The sequence below is a fragment of the Dama dama genome, chromosome 22 (assembly GCF_033118175.1).
Source record: "Dama dama isolate Ldn47 chromosome 22, ASM3311817v1, whole genome shotgun sequence".
NCBI classification, from domain to species: Eukaryota; Metazoa; Chordata; class Mammalia; order Artiodactyla; family Cervidae; genus Dama; species Dama dama.
Genome location: NC_083702.1, coordinates 19,583,488 through 19,600,574, shown reverse-complemented (window position 1 = coordinate 19,600,574; position 17,087 = coordinate 19,583,488). Strand labels below are relative to the sequence as shown.

The window sequence follows — 17,087 nt, the reverse complement described above, 5'->3', positions numbered from 1 at the left end:
CATTTTCTTTCCAAATCATTAACCGGTATATAGCAACTGATTTCTGTGTATTGACTTTTTATTCTGAAACTTAGACAAATTCATTTATTAGTCTAACAATTTGTGAGTGTGTGAGTCTGGAGTCTTGATGGTTTTCTACACATAAGTTTATGTCTTCTCTGAACAGATGTAATTTTGCTTCTCTTTTTTCAACTTGGATGTTTTCACTTCTTTTCCATGTCTAATTGGTTTGGCTAGAACTTCCATACCTATGTTTAATACGAGTGGTGAGAACAGACATCCTTGCTTGTTCTTGCCCTCAGAAAAAAAGCTTTTATTTTTTTTCACTATTGATTGTGCCATGGGCTTTTCATAAATGGTCTTTATTATGTTGAGATATGCTAGTCACTCAGTTGTGTCTGATGTTTTGTGATCCAATGGACTGTAGCCCACCAGATTCCTCTGGTCCATGGGGTGGTTCAGGCAAGAATAATGGAGTAAGTAGCCATTCCCTTCTCCAGGGGCTCTTCTTGACCCAGGGATGGAACCCATGTCTCCTGCATCTCCTGCTTTGGCTGGCAGATTCTTTACTACTGAACCACCTGGGAAGTCCATTTTATAAGTATACAATAGTGATTGCGTAAGGGTCTTCTGTCCTGTAAGTAAGAATAGTCTGGATCCTTGGCTCTTTGCTTTCTCTGTTGTATTACTCAGTGACCTTTTCCACATTTACAGCTCTTTCCCCCACATTTTGCAGCTCTTAACAGGAACACAAATATTTCAGGAAGATTTGAGATTTTTTGAAAAGTGTCCTACAGTTTTTTGTGTGTGTTAGTGTTTACTTTTTGCAACCTTGCATTAAATATGGTTTATCTTTATTCTTGGTTTGTTGGGTTTTTTTTTTGTTGTTTTTTTTTTTTTTTTTGGAGCCGAATCAGAGTACTTCATTTCCTTCACTCTGGTCTGGCCCAGAAAAAGGTGTTGAAAAAAGATAGTTACAAAGACAACAAACAATCTTTCCAGAATATTGTCAAACAATAGGCCAATTAACTAAACAAAGTAGATATTGAGTTGGCCAAAAAGCTCCCTTGACGTTTTCCATGTTATGGAAAACTTGAACAAACTTTTTGGCCAACCTAATATTACATGTCTAAGTACACTGGACACCCAGTAAGTGGATTTTCTCACTAATTTATAGACAAAACCCACAACTAGCAGCGTGGGTAGGTGCTGATCTAAGAGAGACAACAAAACTTTTTAAACTGGTCACTTCTGTCAGCTGATCTTGCCTCATAGAACCTGGAGTTTTTCCTTTTATAGGAGTATAGTACCACATTCTTCTGTTTGCAATGGAGAGTCAGTTGGTATATGCTGATTTAAACTTACCCAGGGATTCTGGCGTTCAAAGGTCATCACCCCCATCTCTTCTTCAGAGTAAGTGGCTTTAATTTTCCTCTTGGCATTAGTATATCTTCCAATAGTTAGATGTTCCTGTAAACTTGTGGCTTTAAATCATGACTTTGAAGATGAGCAGTAGTCATGTATTAATATTAAGTTGATATAGCATCGCCTGTCTGTAGGTAATCACAGGTGTGGAAAAAAAGTATGTACCTTATAGATTTCTTTTTTATGAAGATACTGTTGTGAAAAGTGAACATCATTCCTGTTACTGAGCCTTGGCTAAAATAATGTGAATAAATACTTTACAGGTATGGACAAAGGAGTATTTTTTATTTTATTTGTAAATAAAAGGAGTTTTTCTATTTTTGTTTTTATTTTTTGCCATCCCATGTGGGGTGCAGGATCTTTGTTCCCCAACCGAGGATGAAACCTGTGCTCCCTGCAGTGGAAGCATGGAGTCTTAACCACTGGACCAGCCAGGAAGTCCCTTTTTTTTGTTTGTTTTTTAACAAAGAAATATTTTTAGAAATATTCTGCTACCTTGTTGTAATAGAAACCTACTTTATTTCAAATCTCTCTGTAAAATACTGTAATTAAGTTCCAATGCATTCGCACCCGTGGCATTTCTTTTGGAATACGAAGTGTTAATGATTAACACTGTGTTAATTAATTAACACAGTGTTAAAGAAGTTAATGATGAACATCTTCCACTCTTCAAAGGGAAGGAAAAAATGTTCCAAAAGAAAATTATATTCAAGATCAAAGATGTGAATATACTCACAATCTGATGATTTTTAAATTGAAAAATGTTATCAGTTTAGAAGGAGATAAGCTACAAGACACAGGAGAATATCACTGATAAACCTATTTGATATTTGTTGAATTTGGCAATTTTCTGTGTGTCAGATGAGCTAGCATTCTGAGTGAAGGAGATGAGGATTCTAACATGAGGTAACAGGTGATGGATTCCATGGCTGAAAAGAAACTAGAAACTAAGTAGAAAATGTATGAAATTATCATAATATAGTACTGCCTTCTGATGTCAAACCAAACTTACTAATATTGCCATTTTTATCCCACCTGATATTCATTCCATTGTGTGCTTAACAGGTGCGCTGCATCCTTTCAAGATGACGTGGGATAATTTCAAACTATTCAATCATCAACATTCCAAATTGGAGAATGAAAAGTCTTAGGGTTATCAAATAGTTTCACGATACCCTTCAAATGGGGGGAGTTATAGAAAATCGGAGAATTTTGATAACTACAGTGACTGTTTGGTGAAGCTGTCGTTATTTTCTTGATGGGAAACAGCAAAGCTTTCTGTTCCCTATTCAAATCTAGCAAAAGTGGAGAGAAAGGAGGATGGTGTTGAAAGGAGATGTGGGAGGATGAATTTATAAAAAGCAAGGTTTTTCTCAAAAAATATGATCTAAGTTCCCAAATCAATGGGGTCAGAAAATGTGTCTATGCTACTCATAATCATTATTCCTCAAAATATCATTATAAAAGTAAATCTGAAAAACAAAGCAGAATAAAGTCAGAACCAAATATGTGGTTACAAAACACTTGACTGCAAAAAATGCATAATCTACAAGTTGAGAATTTTGTATTTGGTGGTTTTACCAAGGACCATAGCTGGGAAGGCAGCCTCTTTTTTTTTTTTTAAATAATGCTGAAAATAAGTTTTATTTATTTATTTTTTCAGAACTAAAACAAAAACTGTTTATTCAGCTGTTTTTATACGTATCTATCTGTTTGAACTTTGGCTTGCCTCACACTGATGTAATATTCTATGCAAATAGCTAGTGACTAAGTGAATTTTCACAAAACTGAGCAAATCAAGAATATAGCAGTAACATGATTTAATAGTAGCTGTAACTATGACTGTTATGGGCCTTTGTTTTTTTAAAAATTACTGGACAATTACTACTAGAAAATTATTTACACTGAATATCATTATATCAGATTGTAATTAAAGGATCAAATTTTAAACTGTTGTGTTTTAAACCAAATAACACTTTTTTTATTTTTTTCATTTATTTATATTAGTTGCAGGCTCATTACTTCACAATATTGTAGTGGTTTTTGCCATACATTGATATGAATCAGCCATGGATTTACATGTGTTCCCCATAGTATCCTGTTTTTCTTCACTCTGAATTCCACTCAGGCTTCACCATCGGGGCAGCTGCCCTGGCCGATAGATTTATGGTCACAACATTTCTTGTTTATTGAAATGGCAACTGACATGCTTTCTCCCCACATTGACCTGGTATTGCAGTTATTGTGAAACCACCCCTGAGCTCTTTGGCCGAACTGTTCAGGCTGTGGGAACTGTAGAATAGTGATTATCTCAAAGGCATTCAGGTAAACCAGAGATGCGGGTGACCTATTAATCAATTGATTTCTTAGAAAAGTAGATAAGTGTTCACAAAATGCCTCTAGAGTTTACCTATTAATCCAAAAATAAGCACCTGTGCCAGGCATGCCTGGTGCTGAGGTTAGAACAAGTGAAAAAAATAGTGAAAAAATATTTTCTTTTTTTGTATTTATGTTATACTGCTAGGAAGACATAGAAATAAACAAGTAACTAAGTATATATATGGGTTAGATACTATTTAATGCAATAGAGAAAACTTTATCTATATTTTTTACTCTCTTATATTCACCCCTCTGCTTTTTTTATACTTTATTTATTTATATATGGCTGCACTGGGACTTTGCTGCTGCCCGTGAACTTTCTCGAGTTGTGGACACTCAAGGGCTACTTGCTAGCTGTAGTGCACAGGCTTCTTATCGTGGTGGCTTTTCTTGTTGCAGAGCTCAGACTTGGTACCTGATGTGCACTGCTTTGTCATTCCACGGCATGTGGAATCTTCCCAGATCAGGGATAGAATCCCTGTCCCCTGCTTTGGCAGGTGGATTCTTAACCGCTGGACCACTAGGGAAGTCCTGAGAAACTGTTTTTTATTTGTAATGGAATTGACAGTTAACTTTCTGAGAGTGTACGATATCAAGTAGAAGAATCACAGAAGGCCTGCCTCAGAGATGACATCTGTGCCAAGACCTGAAAGAATTAAAGGACAAAGATATACTTCCTTGGAGAAGAGCTTTTTAGAAGATGGACCAGGGCAAGTGCAAGTTCCCTGGGATGAGAACATTCCTGTGCTCTTGTAGGAGGAGCACATAGGTTGGGTGTGAAATGATAGAGCATGTCTGTGTTGAAAGCAGCAGAAGATGAAGTCAGAGATGTAATGGGAAATTGGATTGAATAGGAATTTGTAGACTGTTTAACAGATGTACAGACTTAAATCTGCTTGAGAGAAAGCCAAGGAAAGACTTAGAGCAATGAAGTGAGATGATTTGGCATGCTATTTATTATTTTTTAAAATTTTATGTATTTATTTACTTATTTATTTTTGGCTGCACTGGGTCTTCGTGGCAGTCCAAGGGCTTCTCATTGTTATGTAGTGTGGCCTCTAGGCTCGTGGGCTTCAGGAATCACAGAATGTGGTCTCAGTAGTTGGGACTTGTGGGCTCTAGAGCATGGACTCAGTAATTGTGGCAGAATCTTCCCAGACCAGGGATTGAACCTGAGTCCCCTACATTAGCAGGCAGATTCTTATGTACAGCACCACCAGGGAAGTCCTTGGCATATTGTTTGTATTCAAACAAAAAATAGCCCTGCATGGGTATTTCCAGATGACTAAAGGAGGAGAAGGGGACGACAGAGGATGAGATGGTTGGATGGCATCACCGACTCAATAGACATGGGTTTGGGTAAACTCCAGAAATTGGGAATTGGTGATGGACAGGGAGGCCTGGCATGCTGCGGTTCATGGGGTTGCAAAGAGTCAGACACGACTGAGCGACTGAACTGAACTGAACTGAAAGTTTACCTGGCATCTTCAACTTGTTGTAACTTAGTTCTAAAGTCATGTAGTGTTGCAGAAAAACAGCTCAGAAGAGTCATAAGACCCTCCTCTCAATTCCATAAATTTTAAATGAGCAGTTATTATGTACCAGACTCCATGTCTAGAAGAATTTTTTCATATAACCCTTTGCCAAAACCTCACAGAGTGACTATTATTTTGTTTCACAGGTGAGGAAGTTCCTATTTTGTGAAGGTTACAGGATCAAAGTAACATGCTTAAATACAAATGTTTTACATTTGAGAGCCTTTGCTCTTAACCACTGTTGTCCTTCAGTAATAAATACTATGATAGTGACTATATGAAACATATTCCATTTTTCAAAATTTCAAGGCAGGAAAGAATAAGGAAGAAAAGAGACAGAAAGGTAAAATAACATACAACTGTCAGAAAAGTTCACCTAGGACTAAGTCTTAGGCTCACTAAGTTTAGCTGATCTGTATCATACAGGATCACATTAGAAGTTCTAGGTCAGTATTCTCCAGTGCGGTTTCTCTCATTTTCAGATTACACCCAGGACCTTGGAGCTCCTCTAGGTGTTATCTTTTATTTTTTTTTTTAATTAATTGAAGGCTAATTACTTTACAATATTGTAGTGGTTTTTGCCATACATTGACATGAATCAGCCATGGATTCACATGTATTCCCCATTCCGATCCCCCCTCCCACCTCCCTCCCCACCCCATCCCTCTGGGTCTTCAAGTGCACCAGCCCCGAGCACTTGTCTCATGCATCCAACCTGGGCTGGTGATCTGTTTCACCCTTGATAATATACATGTTTCGATGCTGTTCTCTCAGAACATGCCACCCTCGCCTTCTCCCACAGAGTCCAAAATTCTGTTCTGTACATCTGTGTCTCTTTTTCTGTTTTGTGTATAGGGTTATCGTTACCATCTTTCTAAATTCCATATATATGCGTTAGTATAATGTATTGGGCTTTATCTTTCTGGCTTACTTCACTCTGTATAATGGGCTCCAGTTTCATCCATCTCATTAGAACTGATTCAAATGAATTCTTTTTAATGGCTGAGTAATATTCCATGTTGTATATGTACCACAGCTTCCTTAGCCATTCGTCTGCTGATGGGCATCTAGGTTGCTTCCATGTCCTGGCCATTATAAACAGTGCTGTGATGAACATTGGGGCACACGTGTCTCTTTCAGTTCTGGTTTCCTCGGTGTGTATGCCCAGGAGTGGGATTGCTGGGTCATATGGCAGTTCTATTTCCAGTTTTTTAAGGAATCTCCACACTGTTCTCCATAGTGGCTGTACTAGTCTGCATTCCCACCAACAGTGTAAGAGGGTTCCATTTTCTCCACACCCTCTCCAGCATTTATTGCTTGTAGACTTTTGGATAGCAGCCATTCTGACTGGCGTGTAATGGTACCTTGTTGTGGTTTTGATTTGCGCTTCTCTGATAATGAGTGATGTTGAGCATCTTTTCATGTGTTTGTTAGCCATCTGTATGTCTTCTTTGGAGAAATGTCTGTTTAGTTCTTTGGCCCATTTTTTGACTGGGTCATTTATTTTCCTGGAATTGAACTGCAGGAGTTGCTTGTATATTTTTGAGATTAATCCTTTGTCTGTTTCTTCATTTGCTATTATTTTCTCCCATTCTGAGGGCTGTCTTTTCACCTTACTTATAGTTCCCTTTGTTGTGCAAAAGCTTTTCAGTTTAATTAGGTCCCATTTGTTTATTTTTGCTTTTATTTCCAATATTCTGGGAGGTGGGTCATAGAGGATCCTGCTGTGATTTATGTCGGAGAGTGTTTTGCCTATGTTCTCCTCTAGGAGTTTTATAGTTTCTGGTCTTACATTTAGATCTTTAATCCACTTTGAGTTTATTTTTGTGTATGGTGTTAGAAAGTGTTCTACTTTCATTCTTTTACAAGTGGTTGACCAGTTTTCCCAGCACCACTTGTTAAAGAGGTTATCTTTTTTCCATTGTATATTCTTGCCTCCTTTGTTGAAGATAAGGTGTCCATAAGTTCGTGGATTTATCTCTGGGCTTTCTATTCTGTTCCATTGATCTATATTTCTGTCTTTGTGCCAGTACCATACTGTCTTGATGATTGTGGCTTTGTAGTATAGTCTGAAGTCAGGCAGGTTGATTCCTCCAGTTCCATTCTTCTTTCTCAAGACTGCTTTGGCTATTCGAGGTTTTTCGTATTTCCATACAAATTGTGAAATTATTTGTTCTATTCTGTGAAGAATATCATTGGTAGCTTGATAGGGATTGCATTGAATCTACAGATTGCTTTGGGTAGTATAGTCATTTTGACAATATTGATTCTTCTAATCCATGAACACGGTATGTTTCTCCATCTGTTTGTGTCCTCTTTGATTTCTTTCATCAGTGTTTTATCATTTTCTATGTATAGGTCTTTTGTTTCTTTAGGTAGATATACTCCTAAGTATTTTATTCTTTTTGTTGCAATGTTGAATGGTATTGTTTCCTTAATTTCTCTTTCTGTTTCCTCATTGTTAGTGTATAGGAATGCAAGGGATTTCTGTGTGTTAATTTTATTTCCTGCAACTTTACTATATTCATTGATTAGCTCTAGTAATTTTCTGGAAGAGTCTTTAGGGTTTTCTATGTAGAGGATCATGTCATCTGCAAACAGTGAGAGTTTCACTTCTTCTTTTCTTATCTGGATTCCTTTTATTTCTTTTTCTGCTCTGATTGCTGTGGCCAAAACTTCCAAAACGATGTTGAATAGTAGTGGTGAGAGTGGGCACCCTTGTCTTGTTCCTGATTTTAGGGGAAATGCTTTCAATTTTTCACCATTGAGGGTGATGCTTGCTGTGGGTTTGTCATATATAGCCTTTATTATATTTAGGTATGTTCCTTCTATTCCTGCTTTCTGGAGAGTTTTTATCATAAATGGATGTTGGATTTTGTCAAAGGCTTTTTCTGCATCTATTGAGATAATCATATGGTTTTTATCTTTCAATTTGTTAATTTTTTAACATTGATTGATTTGCAGATATTAAAGAATCTTTGCATCCCTGGGGTTAAGCCCACTTGGTCATGATGTATGATTTTTTAAATATGTTATTGGATTCTGTTTGCTAGAATTTTGTTAAGGATTTTTGCATCTATGTTCATCAGTGATATTGGCCTGTAGTTTTCTTTTGTGTGGCATCTTTGTCTGTTTTTGGAATTAGAGTGATGGTGACCTCATGGAATGCGTTTGGAAGTTTACCTTCTTCTGCAATTTTCTGGAAAAGTTTGAGTAAGATGGGTGTTAGCTCTTCTCTAAATTTTTGGTAGAATTCAGCTCTGAAGAATTTTGTTAGATTTCATCTGGTCCTGGGCTTTTGTTTGCTGGAAGATTTCTGATTATAGTTTCGATTTCCTTGCTTGTGATGGGTCTGTTAAGATCTTCTATTTCTTTGTGGTTCAGTTTTGGAAAGTTATACTTTTCTAGGAATTTGTCCATTTCTTCCAAGTTGTCCATTTTATTGGCATAGAGCTGCTGGTAGTAGTCTCTTATGATCCTTTGTATTTCAGTGTTGTCTGTTGTGATCTCTCCATTTCCATTCAGCACCACCAAACCAGCTCTTCAACAAATGCTAAAGGATCTTCTCTAGACAGGAAACAAAGAAAGGTTGTATAAACACGAACCCAAAATAACAAAGTAAATGGCAATGAGACCATACCTATCAATAATTACCCTAAATGTAAATGGGGTGAATGCCCCAACCAAAAGACAAAGACTGGCTGAATGGATACAAAAACAAGACCCCTATATATGCTGTCTACAAGAGACCCACCTCAAAACAAGGGATACATACAGACTGAAAGTGAAGGGCTGGAAAAAATATTTCACGCAAACGGAGACCAAAAGAAAGCAGGAGTCACAATACTCATATCAGATAAAATAGACTTTAAAATAAAGGCTGTGAAAAGAGACAAAGAAGGACACTACAGAATGATCAAAGGATCAATCAAAGAAGAAGATGTAACAATTATAAATATATATGCACCCAACATAGGAGCACCACAATATGTAAGGCAAATGCTAACGAGTATGAAAGGGGAAGTTAACGATAACACAATAATAGTGGGAGACTTTAATACCCCACTCACAACTATGGATAGATCAACTAAACAGAAAATTAACAAGGAAACACAAACTTTAAATGACACAATGGACCAGCTAGACCTAATTGATATCTATAGGACATTTCACCCCAAAACAATCAATTTCACCTTTTTCTCAAGTGCACATGGAACCTTCTCCAGAATAGATCACATCCTGGTCATAAATCTAGCCTTGGGAAATTCAAAAAAATTGAAATCATTCCAGTCATCTTTTCAGACCACAATGAAGTAAGATTATATCTCAATTATAGGAAAAAAACTATTAAAAATTCAAACATATGGAGGCTAAATAACACACTTCTGATTAACCAACAAATCATAGAAGAAATCAAAAAAGAAATCAAAATATGCATAGAAATGAATGAAAATGAAAACACAACAACCCAAAATCTATGGGACACTATAAAACAGTGCTAAGGGGAAGGTTCATAGCATTACAGGCTTACCTCAAGAAACAAGAAAAAAGTCAAATAAATAACATAACTCTACACCTAAAGCAACTAGAGAAGGAAGAAATGAAGAACCCCAGGGTTAGTATAAGGAAAGAAATCTTAAAAATTAGGGCAGAAATAAATGCAAAAGAAACTAAAGAGACCGTAGCAAAAATCAACAAAGCTAAAAGCTGGTTTTTTTAAAAAATAAACAAAATTGACAAACAGTTAGCAAGACTCATTAAGAAAGGGAGAAGAACCAAATCAACAAAATTAGGTGTTATCTTTTCTCTCCCTCCTCCAGATGATTATCCAGGTGTCACTATCTGAAATTTAATCCATTCTGTTTCCTACCTTAATCTTTTATCACATTTAGCTATGGTAAGTTCCATCCCCACAAGGATGTTTTAGAAGGAGCTAACTCTTCTACAGATGTCAACGTCTTAACAGGAGAGATCATTAGTAGTTGGCTGAAAACTGGGACACACAACTCAGTCACTGGGGGGAGTATAAAAAACTAAAGTAGAAATAAATGGACTTGCAGGTCGCTCAGAAACATTTTTTAATTGATTAATTAATTTTTATTTATTTTTGGCTATGCTGGATCTTTGTTGCTCCGTGGGCTTTCTCTAGTTGTAGTGAGTGGGAGCCGCTCTCTAGTTGCTTCTCATTGCAGTGGCTTCTCTTGTTGTGGAGCACAGGGTCTAGGGTGCTTAAGTTTCAATACTTGTGGCCCACAGGCTTAGTTACCCTGCCACGGCAGGTGGGGTCTTCCTGGATCAGGGATTGAACCTGTGTCCCCTGCATTGGCAGGAAAATTCCTCACCACTGGACCACCAGGAAAGTCCTTAGGACCCTACTTTAAGATAACTGATAAATGTTCTTTCCTGCCCCTAATCCCCAACCAGAATCTAGATCTTTCTTACGTGATCCAAATACCCTTTGTTTTTTGTACCAGATGAACTCAACTGAGTTAACCAAGCATATTTTCTTAATGTCTCAGATCATTGTCAGGGTCCACGTTGGCATAACTTTGCCCTGAAATTTGGTTGTGCTGTGATTGTACTTCTTGCCTTGACTGTGATTGGATTGAGTGTTTCAGGTAAGTGATGCAAGATCATGTATTTCTTGTTCTACTTATTCGCTTTCTGCCATAAATAGTAAACTATGTTAACAGCTTTGGCCACCCCACACTTAGCAGAAGACTCATGAAATAAAAACAGTTACAAAACAGTGCTCTAATAGTGCCCAGCCCATATCCACTTTGCAAACCCTAGGTTTTCATATTTTTCTTTCTAATTGTTCTGAGAATCTTCATAAGGGATTTACATGTGCTCCAAGAACTTTTTTTTAAAATTGCAATTATGATAAAAGCTTGATAATAACAAAGAAAATAAGTTTACAATTGCTTAGAGTTTATTTTTCTTTATTTTTTTTTTAATGTGGACCATTTTTAAAGTCTATTGAATTTGTTACAATACTGCTTCTGCTGTTTTTATGTTCTGGGGTTTTTTTGTTTTGTTTTGTTTTTGTTTTTGTTTTTTGGTCCCAGGGTATGTCGGATCTTAGCTCCCCTACCAGGGATAAAACCAGCATCCTCTGCATTGGAAGGTGAAGTCTTAACCACTGGACTTCCTGGGACATCCGTACAGTTTCTTAGGTGCCTACTAAAGTCCAGATTGTCCTAGGCAATGTCTCCCATTGACAGACACAATTATACTCTTTCTGAAAATGGAACATGTAGATAGGAGTGTAAGCAATTTAAGAATTTAACACCTGGGAGTTTACTTATATAGTGTGTGTGTGCATGCTAAGTCACTTCAGTCATGTCTGACTCTTTGAGATCTTAGGGACCATAGTCCTCCAGGCTCCTCTGTTCATGGGATTCTCCAGGCAAGAATACTGTAGTGGGTTGCCATTCCCTTCTCCAGGTTACTTATATATTAGATGCAAGTAACTCAATGTTTCTCTGTGTTTGTTTATTTTGTCTTCTAAGCAGACCACTGTTACTACATTGCTATTGCTCTTATCTTCTGTTCATTCCAAGCTTGTTGAGATAGTACTGAGATGACAATTTCCTGAAGTGATAAGTATAGCATATCCATTTCATTGCACCTTTCAGCATTTTATCTTAACGGTGTTTCTTTATTTACCAGTGATATTCATAAGACAAAACACATCAATAGAAAAAACCAGCATGGATGCTCAAGAGAACAGGAAGAAAGCAACAGGTATATTTTGTGGCTAGAATTTTCTAAGACTAATAGCTAAAATTTGATAGTTATCATTGTATTATTTTCATTAAGGCTCATTACAACCCATATGTTAAGATTAGTTTTATCACTCCGATTTTATATTTGACAAAGCTGAGGCATGGAAAAGTTAAGCAACTCATTTGGGATCATACATGTGCTAAGGGGTAACACTGAGAATTGTACTTCAGTGGTCTATCGTCAGATCCTATGATCTTAACTACCAGATAATACTGCCTTATGAGTACTTCGGCTAGGAGAGTCAATAATTTTTAGTCAAAATCCAAGCTATAAAATAAGATATACATTAAGTGAGATATTTGGTGATTTTAATATGTCAGGCAGCTAACATTTGACTGAAGCTAATGAATGGAACACAAACGTGAAATGAATTCTTTAATGTCTATTTATTAATCATTAAGATATTGATCTTGTCCTTATACTTACTAAGCAGTGTGTGTTAATACTCTGTTGTTGAGAGACTGTAGCAGAATGTGATCATTTATTATATACATTTGTACAGAAGAAAAATTTTAAGAAACTGAGAATATCCCTCAAAAAATTCTATCCAATAAATCTCATTATTAGGCAAATATATAATTTAGCAGTTAGAAATTTCCTAATAACTTTTCTCCATGATATTTCCCATTAATTGTGGCTATGAATTATTATTTGCTTTTCATTTTACATGTTGTTACAAGTAGACTTTTTTTTAAGAGAGTTTGATATAGTTGTCCATGAAGTAGGAAGAGCAAAGATATGGAATTTAAGGAATCTCAAAAAGAGTTTTGGCTCTATCACCACCGGCTTGTGTGGACTTGAACAAGTTATTCCGTCTGTCAGTGTTTTAGCAGATCACTAATTTTCAAATCTTAATAGCAGAATGAACAGTGGTCTAATTGTTCTCACAATGATGATCAAACTCTTTACTGAATTTATAATGACTTGTATGACATCCAACCAGTCCATCCTAAAGGAAATCAGTCCTGAATAGTCACTGGAAGGACTGATGTTGAAGCTGAAACTCCTATACTTTCGCCACCTGATGCGAAGAGCTGACTCATTTGAAAAGACCCTGATGCTAGGAAAGTTTGAAAGTAGGAGAAGAAGGGAGCGACAAAGGATGAGATGGTTGGATGGCATCACCGACTCAATGGGCATGAGTTTGAGTAAACTTCGGGAGTTGTTGATGGACAGGGAGGCCTGGCATGCTGCAGTCCACGGGGTCGCAAAGAGTTGGACACGACTGAGCGACTGAACTGAACTGAACTGTGTATGTGTGGTTAGTGCTAGTGGGGCGGGGACAGGTTAAAAATATAGCATTCATTTCTTTTCTTCCTCTTTCTTACTTTATTTTTATTTTCTCTCTTCTTTCTTACTTTAGAGAAACCAATTCTGTTAACATGCCCAATGCACTGGCAACAAATCCAAAATAAATGTTTGTATTTTCATGAAACTTCCAAACCTTGGAGTGATAGTCTAGCTGACTGTTCCACAAGAGAATCCAGTCTACTGCTTATTCAAGATCAGGAAGAATTGGTAAATAATTATTAATAAGTAAAATACTTTAATACAACTCAGCACTGGCTTCTAACCATATCAAGATTTTTGTGCTCTAGTCTTGAGGGTTCTATGAAGATGGAAGTATTAACCTTGACTTCAAGGAGCTCACAATCCGAGAGACTAAATGGACATATAAGCAAAATAAATATTATTTAATGAATATAAAATATAAATATAAATATTTGGATATATAAATGAATGGAATAGAAATATCACAAGTAAGGAATAATTAACTCCAATGGGGTGTCAGGAAAGGCTTCATAGAGGAAGTGATATTTGAACCGGGTTTCAGAGGATGAATAGAATAACGCAAACCAGCAATAGATAAATGGTTTCAATATTCAGTCATTTCTTCTGTTTCATTTACAGAGACTCATACAAAATCTGATAAACAAAAAAGCAATTCTGTTTTGGATTGGATTAAATCTTACATTATCAGAGAAGAACTGGAAGTGGATAAATGGATCCTTTTTAAATTCTAATATGTGAGTATTTGATAAGCTAATTTGAATATTCAATTTGTATCAGGTTTGCAAGGCAAGATAGTAACATTGTTATTGAAGACTGAGATTTATAGTTTTAATTTAGTTTAGAAATTTTCAAAAGAAGCAGTATAGTCTGAGAAGTATTTATGAAAATTAAAGTTCAGTGAAAACAAGAACTTTTTCATGTGACATGTTAATAGGAGATTCAGTTTCCAATTTTCAAAGCTTCATTTTGTATATATCATGATGAAATTTCTATTTAGAATGCTTCTCTTCCAGTGAAGATCAACTTGCAAGTTCCAGATGTTTATATTAGCTTTCTATTAAAAGTTTATATCTGTGACTGACTGTGTAGTTATTGTTCAGTTGCTAAGTCGTGTCCAACTCTTCGTCACCCCCATGGACTGCAGTTCCCCTGGTTTCTCTGTCTTCCAGCATCTCCCAGTTTGCTCAAATTCATGTCCATTTGAGTCAGTGACACTATCTAACCATCTCATCCTCTGTCTCCCCCTTCTCCTTTGGCCTCAGTCTTTCCCAGCATCAGGGTCTTTTCCAATGAGTTAGCTTTTCCCATCAGGTGGCCAACATATTAGAGCATCAGTCCTTCCAAAGCTTCAGCATCAGTCCTTCCAAGGAATATTCAGGGTTGATTTCTTTTAGAATTGACTGGCTTGATTTGCATGCAGTCCAAGGGACTCTCAAGAATCTTCTCCAGCACCACGATTTGAAAGCATCAATTCTTCGGCACTTAGTCTCTTTATGGTATAAATTTCACATCAGTATATGTGTAATGGAAAAACCATAGCATTGACTATACTGACATTTGCTGGCAAAGTGATGTCTTTGCTTTTGAATATGCTGTCTATGTTTATCATAGCTTTCCTTCCAAGAACAAGTGAAAAAAAGTGAAAGTGAAAGTGTTAGTCCCTCAGTCCTATCTGAGTCTTTCCCGCTCTATGGGTGTATCCTGCCAGGTTTCTCTGTCCACAGAAATGGAATTCTCCAGACAAGAATAATGGAGTGGGTAGCCATTCCCTGAAGCAAGTGTCTTTTAATTTCATGTCTTCACTCGTTGTCTGCAAAGATTTTGGAGCCCAAGAAAACAAAATCTGTCACTGCTTGCATTTTTTGCCCTGCTATTTGCCATGAAGTGATGGAACTGGATGCTAAAACCTTAACTTTTGAATGTTGAGTTTTAAGCCAACTTTTTCACTCTCCTCTTTCACCCTCTTTCAGATGCTTTTTACTTCCTCTTCACTTTCTGCCATTAGACTGTTTACTTGAAAGTGAAGTCGCTCAGTCATGTCTGACTCTTTGTGACCCCGTGGACTGTAGCCTGCCAGGCTCCTTAGTCCATTTACTTACCCAATGCTTAATAACTGAACATCTCGTTGTTTCCTGAAAGTTACAGAAAATACTGGCTGGATGAGGAGAATTATGTGAGAAAGTCACAAACACTAAAGAGAGTCTTTTCTTTTGCTCCGCAGATTACCAGTTTATGGTGATGCTAAAGAAGACAACTGTGTTTGCATATCAAAGACACAATTTATTTCTGATACCTGTTCTTCAGAAAATAGATGGATCTGCCAAAAAGAACTAAAACTGCCAGAAATAAAGTAATATGTTCTTCCAGTTGACCTGCCATCCCCCTCCATCTCTTTAATTTCCATTTCAGATCTCTGTCATTTTAACTGTATATATTGTCATAGTGGCTCCATGCACATTTTGTGGTACAAAGTGAACACACACTAAGAATTCTAATTTTTGTGAATTTTACAAAAGTTCATGTCTAGCCTCCTCATTCCATAACTGAGAAAACTTATACCTAAAGAAAAGATGTCTCAGGGCATGTGCTCAGGAGTCGGATCACTGGATCATATGGTAGTTCCATTTTTCAGTTTTTTAAGGAACTGCCATATACCGTTCTCCATGGTGGCTGTATCAATTTACGTTCCCACCGATAGTGCAGAAGGGTCCCCTTTCCTCCACACCTTTTCCAGCATTTCTTGCTTGTAGATTTTTTCATGGTGATCATTCTGACGGGTGTGTTAGCTTTGACATAAATACACAACCATGTGTAAAATGGATAGCTAGTGGGAAGCTGCTATATAGCACAGGGAAGTGAGCTCGGCACTCGGTGATGACCTAGGGGAGTCTGTTAGGGAGAGAGGTAGGCGGGAGGCTCAGGAGGGAGGGGATATATATGTGTATATATATATATACATATATATATACATATATATACACTTATAGCTGATTCACTTCATTGTACAGCAGAAGCTAACACAGCATTGTAAAATAATTATATTCTAATGAAAAGTCTCATTTTAAGAGACAGTGATGCACTATGGATAAAAGCCCAAACCAGCTAAGGGGAATGATTTCTAATTGGGGAGCTTTCATCCATCCCCCTCTGTGCCTTATCTCACCTCCAAAAAGTTTTAGTCATTATTTTTAAAGTCTTCTGCTTCTTCCACAGCCTCTATTTTTTGCTTTTATGTTTTGTGGCTGAGCATTGATTAAAATGCGTTCTCTGGACTCTTATATCAGAGACCTAATACTAAAGTAATTTCGGGAAGGGAATTGAACTCTTCCCCATCATTGCAAAGTCCTTTTCATTTTAATTTTATCCCTGCTTTTTTTTAAATTAAATTTTATTGGAGCATAATTGCTTTATAATGTTGTGTTAGTTTCTCAGTTCAGTTCAGTTGCTCAGTTGTGTCCGACTCTTTGCAAACCCATGAACTGCAGCACACCAGGCTTCCCTGTCCATCACCAACTCCTGGAATTTCCTCAAACTCATGTCCATCGAGTCAGTGATGCCAACCAACCATCTCATCCTATGTTGTCACCTTCTCCTCCTGCTTTCAATCTTTCCCAGCATCATGGTTTTTTCTGTAAGTCAGTTCTTCGTATCAGATGGCCAAAGTAC

The 17,087-nt window shown here is 37.0% G+C and overlaps 1 protein-coding gene across 1 annotated transcript; it reads left to right on the top strand.

The window, feature by feature from the left end:
- Positions 1–1,013: 1,013 nt before the first annotated feature.
- On the top strand, positions 1,014–16,078 carry LOC133043263 (killer cell lectin-like receptor subfamily B member 1). The gene is made up of 6 exons (XM_061124092.1): positions 1,014–1,413; positions 10,859–10,957; positions 12,012–12,086; positions 13,492–13,646; positions 14,040–14,155; positions 15,643–16,078. Exons 1-6 carry the CDS (start codon positions 1,329–1,331, stop codon positions 15,773–15,775), a joined length of 663 nt encoding a protein of 220 aa, XP_060980075.1. The 5' UTR covers positions 1,014–1,328; the 3' UTR covers positions 15,776–16,078.
- The last annotated feature ends 1,009 nt before the right edge of the window (positions 16,079–17,087 follow it).

Excerpts from the sequence above, each read along its gene's own strand:
- LOC133043263 (XM_061124092.1), top strand. The coding sequence starts at position 1,329 with ATGGAGAGTCAGTTGGTATATGCTGATTTAAACTTACCCAGGGATTCT. Across the intron at positions 12,087-13,491 it reads GAACAGGAAGAAAGCAACAG|AGAAACCAATTCTGTTAACA; the intron begins GTATATTTTGTG and ends TTCTTACTTTAG. Across the intron at positions 13,647-14,039 it reads TTCAAGATCAGGAAGAATTG|AGACTCATACAAAATCTGAT; the intron begins GTAAATAATTAT and ends TTTCATTTACAG.